The 18,719-nt window shown below is 39.3% G+C and overlaps 1 protein-coding gene across 1 annotated transcript in view; it reads right to left on the reverse strand.

The window, feature by feature from the left end:
• Positions 1–17,924, reverse strand: part of LOC124142057 (A disintegrin and metalloproteinase with thrombospondin motifs 18-like) — a 40,724-nt gene extending 22,800 nt beyond the window's left edge. The window contains exons 1-6 of the mRNA XM_046510321.2: positions 17,842–17,924; positions 16,521–16,578; positions 14,926–15,149; positions 14,104–14,196; positions 13,333–13,470; positions 1,884–2,075 (exon numbers count right to left, since the gene is read on the reverse strand). Of these exons, the coding sequence (XP_046366277.2) occupies positions 1,884–2,075; positions 13,333–13,470; positions 14,104–14,196; positions 14,926–15,149; positions 16,521–16,578; positions 17,842–17,877 (741 nt within the window). The 5' untranslated portion in view covers positions 17,878–17,924. The remainder of the gene's footprint in view (positions 1–1,883; positions 2,076–13,332; positions 13,471–14,103; positions 14,197–14,925; positions 15,150–16,520; positions 16,579–17,841) is intronic.
• Between the last annotated feature and the right edge of the window lie 795 nt (positions 17,925–18,719).

Below are 18,719 nucleotides of genomic sequence, written 5' to 3' on the forward strand. Positions count from 1 at the left end.
CTACGATGATTATAAAGGTCTTTCATGGACGTTCCCCATTTTATTATCTACGATGATTATAAAGGTCTTTCATGGACGTTCCCCATTTTATTATCTAAGATGATTATAAAGGTCTTTCATGGACGTTCCCCATTTTATTATCTACGATGATTATAAAGGTCTTTCATGGACGTTCCCCATTTTATTATCTACGATGATAATAAAGGTCTTTCATGGACGTTCCCCATTTTATTATCTAAGATGATTATAAAGGTCTTTCATGGACGTTCCCCATTTTATTATCTACGATGATTATAAAGGTCTTTCATGGACGTTCCCCATTTTATTATCTACGATGATTATAAAGGTCTTTCATGGACGTTCCCCATTTTATTATCTAAGATGATTATAAAGGTCTTTCATGGACGTTCCCCATTTTATTATCTACGATGATTATAAAGGTCTTTCATGGACGTTCCCCATTTTATTATCTACGATGATTATAAAGGTCTTTCATGGACTTTCCCCATTTTATTATCTAAGATGATTATAAAGGTCTTTTATGAACGTCCCCCATATAATATTATCTATGATGATTATAAAGGCCTTTTATGAACGTTCCCCATTTAACATTATCTATGATGCTTATAAAGGTCTTTCATGGACGTTCCCCATTTTATTATCTAAGATGATTATAAAGGTCTTTCATGGACGTTCCCCATTTTATTATCTACGATGATTATAAAGGTCTTTTATGAACGTTCCCCATTTAACATTATCTATGATGATTATAAAGGTCTTTCATGGACGTTCCCCATTTTATTATCTAAGATGATTATAAAGGTCTTTCATGGACGTTCCCCATTTTATTATCTACGATGATTATAAAGGTCTTTCATGGACGTTCCCCATTTTATTATCTAAGACGATTATAAAGGTCTTTCATGGACGTTCCCCATTTTATTATCTACGATGATTATAAAGGTCTTTCATGGACGTTCCCCATTTTATTATCGAAGATGATTATAAAGGTCTTTCATGGACGTTCCCCATTTTATTATCTACGATGATTATAAAGGTCTTTCATGGACGTTCCCCATTTTATTATCTACGATGATTATAAAGGTTTCTCATGGACGTTCCCCATTTTATTATCTACGATGATTATAAAGGTCTTTCATGGACGTTCCCCATTTTATTATCGAATATAAGATAGCTACGCGATAAATCGCAAAGAACAATGAAGATCGAAGCGTGGTTTAGTTCCCGATAAAACATTGTTCTATCATGATGACATTTCTCGAGAATCAAACATGCGCTCGCAAAATAATGACGTCGTTTATATGACTACGTTATTTTTGAGAGGGGTTTGTCCAGTTAGTTGTTCCCCAGAGATGTAGATGGGCAACGCAGACAAACGCGATGGCCGAACGATCCCATCCCAAAGCAGGAGAGATATGACAATCGGTATTGGGAGAAAAGGTACAGGTAATCGATGTGAGGATTGTGAGAATATGCGGGAAACACCCATCTGTTCATAAAATGGACTTGTCCGACATTTTGGAGGTCGGATTCTATTGAGGGAGTCGTCATTATTTAAATACGGGTAAATAGTTTTAAAGCTTGTAGATTTTATCATCATACTTAAACAGGCTGTACATAATGTTGACATCTCATACTAGAAATAAACTACTCGTGATCGTTGTTTATCGTACAATAAAACACTGCAGGGAGAATATGGTTTATTCTTATTGCAGTGTTTTATTGTACAATAAACAACTCCCACTCGTTGTTTATTTCTAAATGATGCGATATCGTTCTCCATTTTTATTATCGATTAATGCGATATCGTTCCCCATTTTCATTATCGAGTAATGCGATCAGAGAATCAGGAAAGGTCTTACTGCGTTGACGACCACGGCGACGTACCACGTGATCTCCATGTCTACGTTGCCTTGACTACCGACTTGTTTGAGGAACGACTGGTACATGGAGAAATCCGTCCACACTAGAACCTCTACAGTGCCCTTCACAGAGCCCGGGGGTGAGGCAGTGGCTGTGTGAGTGTCCCGGGGGACAAGGTGGGAGGGTGACATCTTGAACAGAAACCATAATTCCTAGGTATGATATTCACCACTCTCTTTCCACGTGGCATTGTGTAGGGTTGTGAAAACGTGTAATCATGACGTAATAAATAAAACAAAATAATTTAAAAATAATTAAAAAAAATATTTGAAATCCGTTGACAAATATGCTGTTTGGCGTGGTAAGAACTGACATGCCACAGATATTAAAACCTCCATTCCATGATACAGTAACACTAATAAATTATATAATATATGGAGGATATTTCATGGACGTTGACCAATGCGCTGTCCACCTGTTTGAGCGGCGTGGTAATATTTGACACTTTCATGAGCGACTTTCGGAAAGGAACAACAATACCATTCAATATTTACCAACATGTTTGATATATAGATGATATCTGAAGGTGGTTATCATGTACATATCATCGAGTGATGTGGTCAGATTTCATATTTTCACGAGTAGCATTGCCACTCTACAAATCATGATCATGAATTATTAATATATTTCGAAAGTGACGATGTTGATATCGCCCTCTCACAACCCACGAGTTTATCGTCACTCGGCATCAATAGGGGATCTATTTCATTGATTGATTAATACATCTCACTGCCATTTATACAACACAATGCAATAATAGCTGGATCGCGACAATAATTGCTTCGATAACTGAATTGACTCCACCCACCACCATCTCCACGTTTCGAAAATAAAATTTGGACCCCAGATACTCTCACGTTATTGGAATACTCTCGTAACTATATTCAATGACGTTAGTTGTAAATCTTCTAGGGGAGGGTCATAAAATTAGTGCACCAAAAACCGCTTGTCAATTTACAATAGAAAGGTTAGAGGGTAGCGTTCCCTCCAAACATCCTGCACTTGATAACAGTGAATGCTATGCGTTTCGGAAAAGAAATCTCCAGTCATGTCTAGACAGATTTTTGCTAAAAATAGATATGATGAAATTGTAAATTGGTCATGCGAACGTTCATCAATATAACCCACGTGAATATTTTATTAACCTAAATGAGGCATGCGTCAGGGGTATTAGTTTCCCTGTATAACCGATCTTGTTCAGTAAATGACGAAACGTGTACATGTACTTACCAATCAGCAATACAAGTTTCATCTGAATACATGAGAACACGTCCCATTTTAATTCTGGAAACCCAAAAGTCCAGAAACTCTACGGTCTTTGCCCAGTCTCGGTTAAAGGTATTTACAAAATTAAACATGCCGTTTTCATGGGAACATACCAAGGAAGAAAAAATGAAAAAAAAATTGTTTAAAAACTCAATATTTAGACTATGTCGCCCATGGGCCTGCCCATGGGCGAAGTGTGGCCCATGGGCCTGCCCATGGGCGAAGTCTGGCCCATGGGTAGGCCCATGGGCAGGCCCATGGGCGAGAATATGTTCCTTTACTTAAAACTCATGTTTTTGTTTCGCAAATACATTTAATGTATTTATTGAAGTATCATGACACAAAATTTAATTCATTTTAACTTAATTCAACGATTTTATAACGATATTGAAATATTTCGCCCATGGGCGAGAAAAAGGTTTGGCCCATGGGCGAGAATATGTTCCTTTACTTAAAACTCATGATTTTGTTTCGCAAATACATTAAATGTATTAATTTTATTGAAGTATCATAACACAAAATTTAACTCATTTAAACTTAATTCAACGATTTTATAGCGATATTGAAATATTTCGCCCATGGGCGATAAAAAGGTTTGGCCCATGGGCGAGAATATGTTCCTTTACTTAAAACTCATGATTTTGTTTCGCAAATACATTTAATGTATTCATTCAAGTATCATGACACAAAATTTAACTCATTTTAACTTAATTCAACGATTTTATAGCGATATTGAAATATTTCGCCCATGGGCGAGAAAAAGGTTTGGCCCATGGGCGAGAATATGTTCCTTTACTTAAAACTCATGTTTTTGTTTCGCAAATACATTTAATGTATTCATTCAAGTATCATGACACAAAATTTAACTCATTTTAACTTAATTCAACGATTTTATAGCGATATTGAAATATTTCGCCCATGGGCGAGAAAAAGGGTTTGGCCCATGGGCGAGTATATGTTCCTTTACTCAAAACTCATGTTTTTGTTTCGCAAATACATTTAATGTATTCATTAAAGTATCATGACACAAAATTTAACTCATTTTAACTTAATTCCACGATTTTATAGCGATATTGAAATATTTCGCCCATGGGCGAGAAAAAGGGTTTGGCCCATGGGCGAGTATATGTTCCTTTACTCAAAACTCATGTTTTTGTTTCGCAAATACATTAAATGTATTTATTCAAGTATCATGACACAAAATTTAACTAATTTTTACTTAATTCAACTATTTTACGGCGTTATTAAAATATTTCGCCCATGTTTACGTCAGTCCCTTTCAAGCATCAACTAACTGTTTGCAAAGTATATTGTATCATGTGAAATATACTTTATATTATATCATTACATTACTATTTAAAAAGGGCATTTGGTTGGATGTTTCCTTTAGTTCTACAAATTTCACCTGTTTTACATATTGTAGCGATCTTTAATGAACCCGGCCTTACCTCTCAAAACGTTTTGACAGTTTATCATACGAATTCATGTGCGTGTACTCCAATTCATTGGAGTTATTTTCCACAACATTAAATTTTAGTTAGTTTCTATTTCATTTCCCATTTAATGTCCCGTTGATACATCACACTGGGCAATTACGTGACACCAGGTATGCAATATACAGGTACGCGTGCGCGTATTTTAATGAAAAAAACTATTCGTCTTTTATTGCATAACGTTTGGCTGAATATCTTACATTCTAACGAAATCTCGAAATAATTATTTAATTACATGCGGTTTCGAACTGACCAGTGGGAATTATGTTTCAATGCGATTGAGGAAAACGTGAGTGAATATTGTGACACTAAAGCAACTTTTAACTGCATTGTCACTTTTGGTATGAAAATGGTAACAGTTCAGAAAAAACAACAGCCTTCTTATGATAATTCTCATTAGTACGTTGTATCTAATTACAGTGTCGGCCTTATTTACAGGTGATTCTACAATACCTGCTCTCGGTCAATTACGATCTACCACACCACGCGTGAATAAACAGTTATGTAGGTGTTGCTGTGGGCAAATACCTAGCCTGAAAATGTTTATTTTTTTTAGGATACATGTTTTACAAATGTTCGTTGATATGTGGATATATTAAGCACCAAGACACAAAAAGTTTATGAAAGATGAATTAGTGCCTTGATATATTCATCGAGATGTGTATCATCGTTTAATGGGGTCATTCAATAAACGTATGTTTGGAGGAGATATCAAAGGAGCCGCCCAATATACACAGTGTCGTCCGGTGAACTACCACCCCACCCTGTCCATTAGAGTTATGTAATCGGTACACAAATATATTTGATGCGGTGTCAGTGCGGAAGGAGTTTGAATTACGTCCGCCAGTTGTCACAGAAATCCTCAAAGTATAGAAACAATAAACAAGGTCAATCCGTACTAATTACCTAGTGACGCACGTAACAACGACTGTCAATAGGGAAAATGGTGAAAACAAATTGAAATAGATTTTAATAAAACATTACTGTACTACATAACTCGCAAAAGCGTTGCCTAAAATTTTTGACCGTGTTATGTGTGTTGTAAACTGACGAATAGCAAGTAATTGTCATGCTGTACGCATGGTTCCATATACAAATTCAGTTATACAACCGGTATGAAACTGAGAACTGAGATACCAAGTACAACCTGCATTCACACACGGAAGCAATATACTTGTGTGTATGCCCTCTCCTCTAAAAAATGTATCACTAAAATATTTGCATTGTAATAAATATAGTAATGATAAAACTTGGTAATTTGGTAGGTCCCCGACAGATATGATTTTCAGTTTTTTTACACCTTTGATTGATACGGATTACGTACCTGTAGTCTAGTCACTGTCTCTAATGTATCTGCTTGTTAGAAATTTCAAATGTCTTGTTATAGCACTGTTCCTAAAATACGGCAGTTTCTTTTATCGGGTATAAATAGTTGATTCGTCTTGTCACGCAGTCATTTTTTACTTGATCGAATGATTTCCACAAAAAATTACGGCAGAGAGTTTTGTATTTTATTATATTTTTAGAAGATTTTAGAAGATGCTTAGATCATTGTATCTCAGAACGTAAAACTGATAACATTCAAACATGTAATTAGTACACAGTTAATTGTTACATATAACTTCCTGCATATTCCTTTTTGAACAAAAAGCCTACATGTATACTGATATCGGTGTCCACTGTTAAAAGGGTATTAGTGCAGTCAGCCATGGTAAATGGAGAGACAATAATAAGGTGATTAATTATAGTCTGTTGCAGAATATGCGGTATAAGTGTTGTCATTGATACATATACATATTACACATATACAGATGAAATACACGATATGATGCAGTGCAAGAACAATTAAGATACGGTTTCTATTAAAAATAATTATACGATTTTGGATTTAATTAGCATGTTTAAATTTTCAGGCCAACACGGCTGAGATACAGCATCGGCATACTCAACTGGTGTTGTTTTCTGCCGGTCGTCAGTTCATTGATTGACTGAGCACACTCGTGTCGGGGTTGCGATATTTTCTTCTCTTTGTTGGCAGCCTGCCACCGGTCTGAATTTTGAGAAAGGTCTCAGCATGGGACTGTTAATTACTTCTTAATGATGTCTACAAGCTTACAAACTTGTAGATGTTGGGTGCGGTTAGGACCAAACTTTTTCAGCTCCGAGTGTTAGTGGTCCTGGAACCCATAGTGTCAAACAGGTTCTGCACAAAACGTCCATCAGATTCTACTGTTCAGCAACATTGTCACTGAATTTCAGAACTCTGGCATGATATAATAATCAAGGATTTCGAAGGTGAACGAGGGGAAAGGCAGACGCACGTGGATTTACCCTCAGGTTATTATTGTCTGGAGTTCACATTTTGGGGCATTTCATATACTAATTGAACAGAGTTCACCTGCACATGTCCACTTTAGGGATACAGACTGTAACCAAAAATGCAATGAGCCGTAGCTCTTAATCCCTTATAACAACGGTAACAACAACCAGGGTGAGGACACAGTAAGGTTAAACCGTGTCCAACAGACAATCTGAGGTGGCTATCTCCCATCAAGTCAGCTCTGTTTTTAAGCGCATAGTTATGTTTTTACATATTGAAATAAAAGGAATTTAAAAAATTATATTTAACAAACCTACACATTACCAAATACAAAACTGTATAACCCTCTCTAGACTTCGTTCCAATTAACCTGGATCATTCAACTCTCTCGCGAAGGTCGTATGCGACTTTAAAGTGAATACGTCTACAGTGTACAAGCAACTTTTAACTGTATCATATATACTCATGATAAGCAATTATTTTCGTTCCTAATTCGAATGAGCACATTCTGAGGCTAAATCTGCAAAAGGACAGATAAAATATTTCTTTGTACAATGCAAACGATACAAACGTAGCGGCTGATAATAGAGACAATGATTTAATAATCTGCAATATATCAAGTGTTCTCGTTCAATCTATTGTACATATTGAAGTGATTGTAAAGTTTCAAGGAGTACTAAAATGTTGTGGTATTATGAATGTATCTAGAATATGAATAGCGAAAAACAGTCACCATATCGGATGTACATGTATATCTTGTCTTCCAACACCACGCTTGTGCCGAGGCTCATGGTCATAAAACTAATCGGTCCCATAAAAGGAGCAAATAGTTTCGCAGATACTTCTTGCTATGGTTCACTCACAATTGTCAGACGACCTAATCATCAGTCAGACCAGTCAAGTGTGACCAGCGTACCTGCCTGGTTTTGGCTCCTAATTACTGAACTGCCCAATACTGTCATACTGTGGGCAGAGTAAGCGGCCTCGTTGAGTGATACAGACTAACCAGATTATGATTGTGTTTGTAAGTTGCGTTTAATCTGTGTCGGGTTGCAGTTGTTTTATTAGTCAAGACTAGGGGTAGTTTTTTTCAATGAAACCTTTTAGCCGTTGAGTTTGTTTTGCATTCATTTCACTAAATACATTGTTAGGTAGAATAATAACACGTTATATGGATAAAACATCTCCCTAATCTGAGTATAATCTCACATGTACTCTAAGTACCGTACTATATTACTTTGCGGAGACACTGAGTATAATTTTTTAGTTGGCACTGTATGCTGTCTGAATGACTTTACACAAATCCCTGCATTCAATAGACCCGTGAAGATCTTCAACAAACCATTCTTGGCGTAAAAGGGCGACAGCGCTTGTCGTAAGAAGCGACTACCGGGATCGGGTGGTCAGGCTCGCTGACTTGGTTGATGCATGTCATCGTATCCCAATTGCGTGGAAAGATGCACATGATGTCAATCACTGGATTGTCTGGTCCAGACTCGATTATTTACAGACCGCCGTCATACAGCTGAAATATTGCTAAGTGTGGCGTTATACAACTAACAAACAAACAAAACACAAAAAGAGAAAGTGTATGAGTACTAAAACTTGCAATAGATATGCGTACCCTACGTACACACATGTGTCCCATTCGACAGTCTACAACACACGAATAACTGTCAAACAAGTTTGGGTACCCTTTCTGTTCAGGCAAGTTATTTAGTTCGATAATTTTGTATTAAAATCCTTTTCAATTTGTTTTCATCCTTTTTCCCTATTCCATGCATGTTTATGTTGCTACATCTTATTGCTCATGTTTCCAAGTATTGTAAAACACTTTAATGTTTCTCCTTCTTAATCTAACGTTATAACATTTCCGGTCATTGCCATCATCTAATACACAAGAGATGATACCAAGACATATTTTATTCGGTTTTATGGTCTATGCGGTCTTACAATTGATTTTATTAGTCTTTAAATCTTATGTCTAGTAAATATTTTCACAAACAGGGCTGTTAACTGATATAAGGAATGTAACATCCAGTTGAGGACTGAATACGACGTACGTTAGTCTGGTAACGACATTTCTACAATTAATATTTTGAATAAGCCGTTAATACGCCAGTTGTGACAGGGATGATGGTATGGTAGATGTAGCAGACATATTGACAGCCGTTGTTACGCGAGTCACTAGGTTATTAGTACGGCATTGGCCTTGTTGATTGGTACTATACTTTCTGTGGCCACTGGCGGACGTAATTCAAACTCCTTCCACACTGACATCGCACCAAATATATTTGTGTACCGATTACATAACTCTTACTGACAGGGTAGGGTGGTAGTTCACGCGAAACGGACGACACTGTGTATATTGAGCGGCTCCTTTGATATCGCCTCACAACATACTTTTAATGAATGACCAATTAAACGATGATACACATCAGGATCGCGGAGAAAATACAAGCTTCGTTCGCGTTGAATATATATATCAAGGCACAAATTCATCTTTCATAAACTTTTTGTGTCTTGGTGCTTAATATATCCACATATCAACGAAAATATGTAATACATGTATCCACAAAAATATACATGTACAGGCTAGGTATTTGCCCACAGCAACACATGCATAACTGTTTATTCACGCGTGGTGTGGCAGATTGTAATTGACCGACAACAAGTATTGTAGAATCACCTGTAAATAAGGCCGACACTGTAATTAGACACAACGTACTAATGAGAATTATCATAAGAAGGCTGTTACGTTTTTCTGAACTATTACCATTTTCATACCAAAAGTGACAATGCAGTTAAAAGTTGCTTTAGTGTCACAATATTCACTCACGTTTTCCTCAATCGCATTGAAACATAATTCCTACTGGTCAGTTCGACACTGCTTGTAATTAAATAATTATTTCGAGATTTCGTTAGAATGTAAGATATTCAGCCAAACGTTATGCAATAAAAGACGAATAGTTTCTTTCCATTAAAATACGCGCACGCGTACCTGTCACGTAATTGCACAGTGGGATGTATCAACGGGTCATAAAATGGGAAATGAAATAGAAACTAACTAAAATTTAATGTTGTACACGCACATGAATTCGTATGATAAACTGCCAAAACGTTTTGAGAGATAAGGCCGGGTTCATTAAAGATGTTGGGTGCGGTTAGGACCAAACTTTTTCAGCTCCGAGTGTTAGTGGTCCTGGAACCCATAGTGTCAAACAGGTTCTGCAAAATACGTCAATCAGATTCTACTGTTCAACAGCATTGTCACTGAATGTCAGAACTCTGGCATGATATAATAATCAAGGATTTCGAAGGCAAAACCTTTTCTCGCCCATGGGCGAACTATTTCAATAAATCTGTAAAATAGCTGAATTGAGTAAAATTGTGTTACAATATGTGCCATGAAAATAGTAAGAACACCTGCATGTATTTTGCGAAACAAAAACATAAGTTTTAAGTAAAGGAAAATATTCTCGCCCATGGGCCAAACCCTTTTCTCGCCCATGGGCGAAATATTTCAATATCGCTATAAAATCGTTGAATTAAGTTAAAATGAGTTAAATTTTGTGTCATGATACTTAAATAAATACATTTAATGTATTCGCGAAACAAAAACATGAGTTTTAAGTACAGGAACATATTCTCGCCCATGGGCGAAATATTTCAATATCGCTATAAAATCGTTGAATTAAGTTAAAAAGAGTTAAATTTTGTGTCATGATACTTAAATGAATACATTAAATGTATTTGCGAAACAAAAACATGAGTTTTAAGTAAAGGAACATATTCTCGCCCATGGGCCTGCCCATGGGCCTACCCATGGGCCAAACCTTTTTCTCGCCCATGGGCGAAATATTTCAATATCGCTATAAAATCGTTGAATTAAGTTAAAATGAGTTAAATTTTGTGTCATGATACTTCAATAAAATTAATACATTTAATGTATTTGCGAAACAAAATCATGAGTTTTAAGTACAGGAACACATTCTCGCCCATTGGCCAAACCTTTTTCTCGCCCATGGGCGAAATATTTCAATATCGCTATAAAATCGTTGAATTAAGTTAAAATGAGTTAAATATTGTGTCATGATACTTGAATGAATACATTAAATGTATTTGCGAATCAAAATCATGAGTTTTAAGTAAAGGAACATATTCTCGCCCATGGGCCTGCCCATGGGCCTACCCATGGGCCAGACTTCGCCCATGGGCAGGCCCATGGGCCACACTTCGCCCATGGGCAGGCCCATGGGCGACATAGTCTAAATATTGAGTTTTTAAACAATTTTTTTTTCATTTTTTCTTCCTTGGTATGTTCCCATGAAAACGGCATGTTTAATTTTGTAAATACCTTTAACCGAGACTGGGCAAAGAGCGTAGAGTTTCTGGACTTTTGGGTTTCCAGAATTAAAATGGGACGTGTTTGAGACTTTTTTTTATGGATAACAACTTCTTTTAAATATTCTTTTTCACGACGTTTCAGAACTACTTCTTGCTCAATCACCCGATGAAGGAGTAAGAAATAGCTCTGAAACGTCGTGACAAAGAATCTGTTATCCATACAAAGTGTCATGTATTCATGTTCTTCCAACTTCAAAATGTCTATCAAAGACTTCAAGTTGTATTTGACGTCACATTTGGAAAGACCTTATTTGAAAAGAGAACAATCCGTTCTGACACCACTATTTACAAGGTACATGTATAGTTGACCTATATATATTGCCCATGAGGTTTGAAAGGTCGAATAGGTGCCCATGCGTAATTTAACGAGTGTCACTGTTTGATCATGTAATGTTTTTGTTCTCCAAGTGACTGGTACGATACTACTACTTATAATAGTTTGAGCAAAAGCATGCTCAAAACGCTTAGATATTTATTACCCCGGTCAATGTATCAGTGTGCGCTCAACAATCATTCTCAGCTCCATGGGGAGTATACATCCCAAGCTGCCTGCCCGCTGGAAGGTTAACAACCACATCTCATCCTACCGGGTACCCATTTACTGCTGAGGCACAATTCGAACAAAGTCACTTGCCCAAGGAGACACCACATGTGCTGCATGTGCTTCAGTGTGGGGCAGGACTTTCTAGAAACTCTCAGGAGCCAGGATGCCGAACTCTGCCACCTATCCGCGACCGACGTTGCTTAACTTCACCTGATTTGATGTTACCTGTGGCTGTGCATAGGACCACGTGCCACCACATCACTTGATGAAATGGTCGTTGCAGTATGTTTGTGTATAGTCAGATGAGAAGTATCAGTTATTGGATACATTTACAAAAGGCTGGCGACGCCAGATAAATATTCAGTGTTATAGTGAGTGAGTGAGTGAGTTGGGTTTAACGCCGCTTTTAACAGTATTCCAGTTATATCACGGCGTGTCAGCTTATTGAAGGAGGAAAGCCCCAAGTGATGGTTTCAGACGTGTACCACTTCGGTGAAACCCACGAGCACGGGTATGGTGCTGACAAACCTAGAAACATAATCGGGGCGATCCAGGATTCGAACCCACAATCATAGGTTTCTGGCGTGCCCAAGGGACGCAACTCTGCACAGCGAATCTCGGCGCCTTAGAAGACTGGGCCACCCGTGCCCCCTCAGTGTTATAACGACAAGCAGGAGAGCACCATATGGCGGCCTTGTATGCGGCCATGCAGTTAAATTCGGACCCCGTTAACACGAATGTACCGATATCTCGAACCTATTCTCCGGTCCCGACCAACCCACTACATAAATTCGTATACATTTGACCGCTTATCTTGAATTCGAGATAAAAATACATAGTTTAATCTCGAACATTGGACTAGGTCTCAATTTTCACTTTAAATTTAAGTTGGCATTGGCAAGGATTAGTTACATGTCTGTTCAGTTGTGTGTTTTGTATACCTCGATGTATTTTTATTGCCCTCTTCGTGGACAGACCCGTGAAGATTCCGGGGTAGAATTGGTCTTCAGCAGCCCATGCTTGCCGTAAAAGGTGACTATGCTTGTCGTAAAAGGCGACTGATCGGGTGGTCAGGCTCGCTGACTTGGTTGATGATGCATGTCATCGATCCCAATTGCGTGGATCGACGTCATGATAATAATCACTGGATTGTCTGATCCAGACTCGATTATTTACAGACCGCCGTCATATAGCTTGAATATAGCTGAGTGCGGCGTTAAACAAAAAAACAACCAACCAACCAACTCTTCGCGGACAAAATATAATCAATAAAATCCTAATGTCCCGATCCAAAAATCTGATACACGATAAACGTGACGGCAGGTATCCGATATTTTACAGGCGCATCTAACACTTACTGCGTGTGAAGTCTTGTCAGGGATTCTCTTCAAGACTTTGTGCAGAGATGTGACGCCGCCATCTTGCGCCCATCTCGAACCGGAAGTCCGTACTGGACTGACAACAACGTCGTAGTCAATGCCGGGCAGGATGCCGTCCTAAAAAATTACACATTTCCTCCAACGTACTCCTTGCGTGTCTGTTAAAAGCATCCCCATTACAAAAGAAGGCTTTTCAACTTTGATGATGAAACGCAAATATACGTCGCTATTTTTGATTGAACGCCTATCTTATCGTAAACTACTCCGCTAGGGATATTTGTATCTTTCCATTCTCATGATATGTCAAGCGTATATTTAAATAGAATGACATCTGATTAATCCTATGAAAAGTTGAGTAGTATACATGTATATTGTATCGTTGCGTTTCTTTCAATATGCTAAAGTGACTTTTTATAATCAAATGAACACACGTGACCACCTAATAAAATTGATTTATTTGTTGATTTTCACCATGTCAGCGTAAAATCCAGCGATACACCCGTGAAGATCCGGGGTAGAATAGGTCTTCAGCAACCGATGCTTGCCATAAAAGGCGACGGTGCGTGTCGCAAGAGGCGACTAACGGGATCGGGTCATCTGGCTCGCTGACTTGGTTGATCCCAATTGCGTAGATCGATGGACATGATGTCAATCACTGGATTGTCTGGTCCAGACTCGAATTTACAGACCGCCGTCACGTAGCTGGAATATTGCTGAATGCGGCTTTAGACAACAATCAAACAATCTTACCAGAGATATGAACTGAGTGCCGCTAGCAGACACGTGGAACTGGACGGCAAATGCACCGAGTGTGTCCTGGTCATGGTAGAAGTGAATGTTGTGCTGAGGTGGATATAAAGAAGACATGAACGCTTTTGAAGTCTCCAACGGTGATTATAGCTTCGGCCTTCACGAAAATACGATTTAATGTATGAGACCGATTTAATGTATGAGACCGCCTCCGTGGTCTAATGGCAGAGCGTCCGCCCGGAGAGCAGAAGGTCCGGGGTTCGAACCCCGGCCGCGTCATACCAATAGACGTTAAAAGATGGTACTTGTTGTTACCCTGTCTGGCGCTCGGCATTAAGGGGCTAAAACAAGGACTGGTCGGCTCGGAGTCAGTATACTGTGTCTGAGTGGGGTATTCATGTTAAACTGCGGCATGGTATCTCAGTGTGCTAGCACTATAAATGGGCATCAGTCCGGACTAGAACAAGCAGCCACACAAACACACACATGCACCTGCATGCACGTCGCTATATAAGTGCAATAATCTTGGACGCGACGTTAAACCCCATTTCACCTCACCTCACCTTTAATGTACGAGTACGTGTATGATGAAAGTGTTAATTAATAATTAATACGGTTGTAAAGTTGTTATGACTTCTACTTCTACTGTTACATGCCCCTCCGTGATATGGCTGGAAAACCCACAGGCTTAAAACCATACTCACTCACCCTACTGTTAAATCTACAGACATTGACTGCTACTATGACTTCTGTGTCAACAACAACGACTTCTCATAAATAATACTGGCTGAATTAGAAATACGAAACTCTCTTTATTCTAACCTCGTGAAATTTAAGCATCTTGACTTTCTTCCTCTCTTTTCCCCAGATCATGATTGGTATCCCATAATCCCCGTAGGCGGAAGTAAGAGGATGGCTGGGAACTAGATGGAGTTTGAAGGCCCTACCAAGGGCAGAGAACTCTATCTGTAGGTGGCCTCTGTCGTTCAGCGAGCAGATACTCGTCGGGGGGATGCAGATAGGCACTTCATCACTGTCGGCGCGGACTGTGGGGAAAAGGATGCAGTTATGTGCATTGACACTAAAATATCACTTCAGACTAGGAACGGCGTGTACTGGGTGCACGCGTGAAAGCATAGGGATGTGTGGTGAGACGGGGTTTAACGTCGCTTTCAAGATGATCGTACTTATAAAGCGACATGCATGCACGTGTATGTGGCTATTTGTACTTGTCCGGCCTTACGCCGGTTATATTCTGCAAGCCCATTGAGATACCATGCCTCAGTTTAACATGGATACTTTACTCAGACACAGCATAGTGACCCCGAGCCGACCAGTCGTTGTTTTATCGCAGTATGCCGAAAGCCAGGTAAGGTAACAACAAGTACCATCTTTCAATGTGTTTTGGTATGACGCGACCAGGTGATCGAACCCAGACCTTCCGCTCTCTGGGCAGAGGCTCTATCTTCTAAACCACGGGGGATGGGGGTCCAGTCGTCTAAGGCGCCGCGATTCGCTGTGCAGAGTTGCGTTCCTTGGGCACGCCAGAAACCTATGATTGTGGGTTTGAATCCCGGTTCGCCCCGATTATGTTTCTAGGTTTGTAAGCACCATACCCGTGCTCGTGGGTTTCACCGAAGTGGTAAACGGCTAAGACCTGCATCACTTCCGGCTTTCCTCCCACATTAAGCTGACACGCCGTGATATAACTGGAATACTTTTAAAAGTGGCGTTAAACCCAACTCACTCACTCACTCACTCACTCTAACCTCCATATGAGATGAACCCTGAGCGAACTATAACCATCATGTCTAAATGAAGGATGCTTGATTCTTGATGGCATTTTTGAAAAAAGATTCGGTATCATGTCTTTGCCACCTCAATTCGGAAAGGCGAACAACACAGAACACACAGATCCACATTGGGTATATGTACCATAGATCCTGGAGAGAATTAGATTGAATTGAGCAGTTCGTTAAAATCGGACCCCGAGCGAACGGATTAACGCCTCAACCACTAGGCTACCCTACTGCCACAGATAATGGACGCTCATTACAACCTGCTTGTATACTCCAGGGTAAAGTGCAAAAATACTCCACCCTAAATATTTTTAGCTTTTTGACTGCTCGTCATCATCGGTGTCGCCACATTAATATTCAAGTCACAATGACGAAATGAGTCTGCGGATTATATCCTCATACCAAGCTGTCCCCACAACACGCATTCCTTTTCTGTGTGTATAATTTAATCTAACATTAATGTAACCTTTTCTTACCAATGTTTCTCAATGGTCTAGTTGACAAGAAAACGCCTAGAAACAGCGCTGTAATGGCGTTTAAGCTGACACTTCTTAAATGATGTAAAAAGGGTTGGTTGCACATTACAGACAATAATAAACATGTTTGATGATCACCTACCGTGATGCTGAGTGACGTCATTAGGTGGTGGGGGAAGGGCTGTGTATATCCCTAATGTCTGAAAAAAATGCAATTAATATTTTGTCAGGTACAGAGGGTGAGATTGCGCCTGATACCGACGACAGTGAAGGGAAAAGGGAAGGGGATAAGTAACATAACTGTCAACATCACACACGTGTACAAAAGATTATCAACTGTCCTAGTTTATTGTTTATTTGTTTGTTGTTTAATGCTGCACTCTAGCAATATCCCAGCTATATGACGGCGGTCTGTAAATAATCGAGTCTGGACCAGAAAATCCAGTGATTGACATCATGATCGATCTACGCAATTGGGATACGATGACATGCTCCAACCAAGTCACCAATCCCGTTAGTCGCCTCTTACGACAAGCAATGTTCATCGTACATGTCATGTTTTCCGGATCGTCCGCCCGGAGAGTGGAAGCTTTAATAATTTCGTACTTTGTGGGAAATAGATGTTGATCTTACTTTTCATCGGTGATTTACAAAAAATATCAAATGTTGAAAAGCACCCAGAGCAAAATTAGACAACCCTCAATCGTTGTGTTTCCGACATATTTACTCTTAATAACCAATCAGCCGACTTACCTCCCTACCTAACCCCTTCACTTAATGAGCCAAGGTAAAGTGTAAAAAATGGTTAAGTGTCTTAAGGGTACGTCATTCTGTGGGTTTCAAGGATTTTTAACGTACTAATGTACTGAAACTAGTGACCCTCCCCTAATGCTTGTCATATGTTTTGGATAACCCTCCCCATGTCCTTGTACATATTTTCCCCGGCCCTCTCTGAAAAGACAAAATGCAAAAGCAACCCAATATTTTATTATCAAATGTCTATTTTATCATGACCCTCCCAAAATATGTGTGTTAATGTTTATGACCCTCCCCAAGAGACTGTCATGTTTAAAAAACAATTGGGGTGATCCTACCCTTATTCTCACTGACCAACCCCCCACCACCATAACATATGACCCTCCCCAAGAGACTGTCATGTTTAAAAAACAATCGGGGTGATCCTACCCTTATTCTCACTGACCAACCCACCACCACCATAACATATGACCATTCCATTAAGTGTCGCTTTTGTTCCCAACAGGAACTGACTTTGTTTCTTATCAGTACAATTGTGAAGACTGCCTGGCCTTATTCCGTTCCCGGCATATGTGATAGAAGACGCCACTGTGGCCACAATTAAACACATTGTGGAGATGGTAGGTCTCCCGACGATACATATACTAATAGTTCAACGAAAACGAATAATATTCACCTTACGAACTTGTTAGCAATAAAATACTTACCATGTGTAAAACGAGTAGGGTAAATAGTTCTCGCATGTTTACCAATGGGTGACTGGAACATTATCTCGAATCAAACATTATCTCTCACCGAGAATAAAGATTGCAGTCCTAGATAGCCAACGACCTTGCGACCTTGAAAATAATATTTTTAAAGAAGTTTATTATCATTCTTCAAGTGAGCGTTCAACCTAAGAGTTGTACACGAATTTATATTTTATAATTTGATTTGAACAGTTAATATTTTACGAAACTATTCATGCAGAAGGTGACGACATCACAGCTCAGGGTGACACCGAGAACCCCATCGAAACAAACACTTACTTTTCAAAGCAAATTGTGTGTGAGTCGTGGGTGCTAACGGAGCAGGACATGTCTTCCCTTTAAAAGAACACCCGGTGTCATCATTAAGATTCAGGGATCCATTCATATAGTCTGTATTTACTATTTTACGCCCAGTGGAATCTGTTTCGGCAGAGACCGCCTCCGTGGTCTAGTGGTAGAGCGTCCGCCCGGAGAGCGGAAGGTCCGGGGTTCGATCCCCGGCCGCGTCATACCAAAAGATGTTAAAAGATGGTACTTGTTGATTCCCTGTCTGGCGCTAGGCATTAAGGGGCTAAATCTAGGACTGGTCGGCTCGGAGTCAGTATACCGTGTCTGAGTGGGGTATTTATGTTAAACTGCGGCATGGTATCTCAGTGGGCTAGCAGTATAAATCGGCATCAGTCCGGACTAGTACAAGCAGCCACACACACACACACACACACGTGCATGCACGTCGCTATATAAGTGCAATAATCTTGGGCGCGACGTTAAACCCAATTTCACCTCACCTCACCTGTTTCGGCAGAAAATCGAGACTTTTGCGTTTTATATTTACG

The sequence above is a fragment of the Haliotis rufescens genome, unplaced genomic scaffold (genome assembly GCF_023055435.1).
Source record: "Haliotis rufescens isolate VD_foot unplaced genomic scaffold, xgHalRufe1.0.p SCAF_12, whole genome shotgun sequence".
Taxonomy (NCBI): Eukaryota; Metazoa; Mollusca; class Gastropoda; order Lepetellida; family Haliotidae; genus Haliotis; species Haliotis rufescens.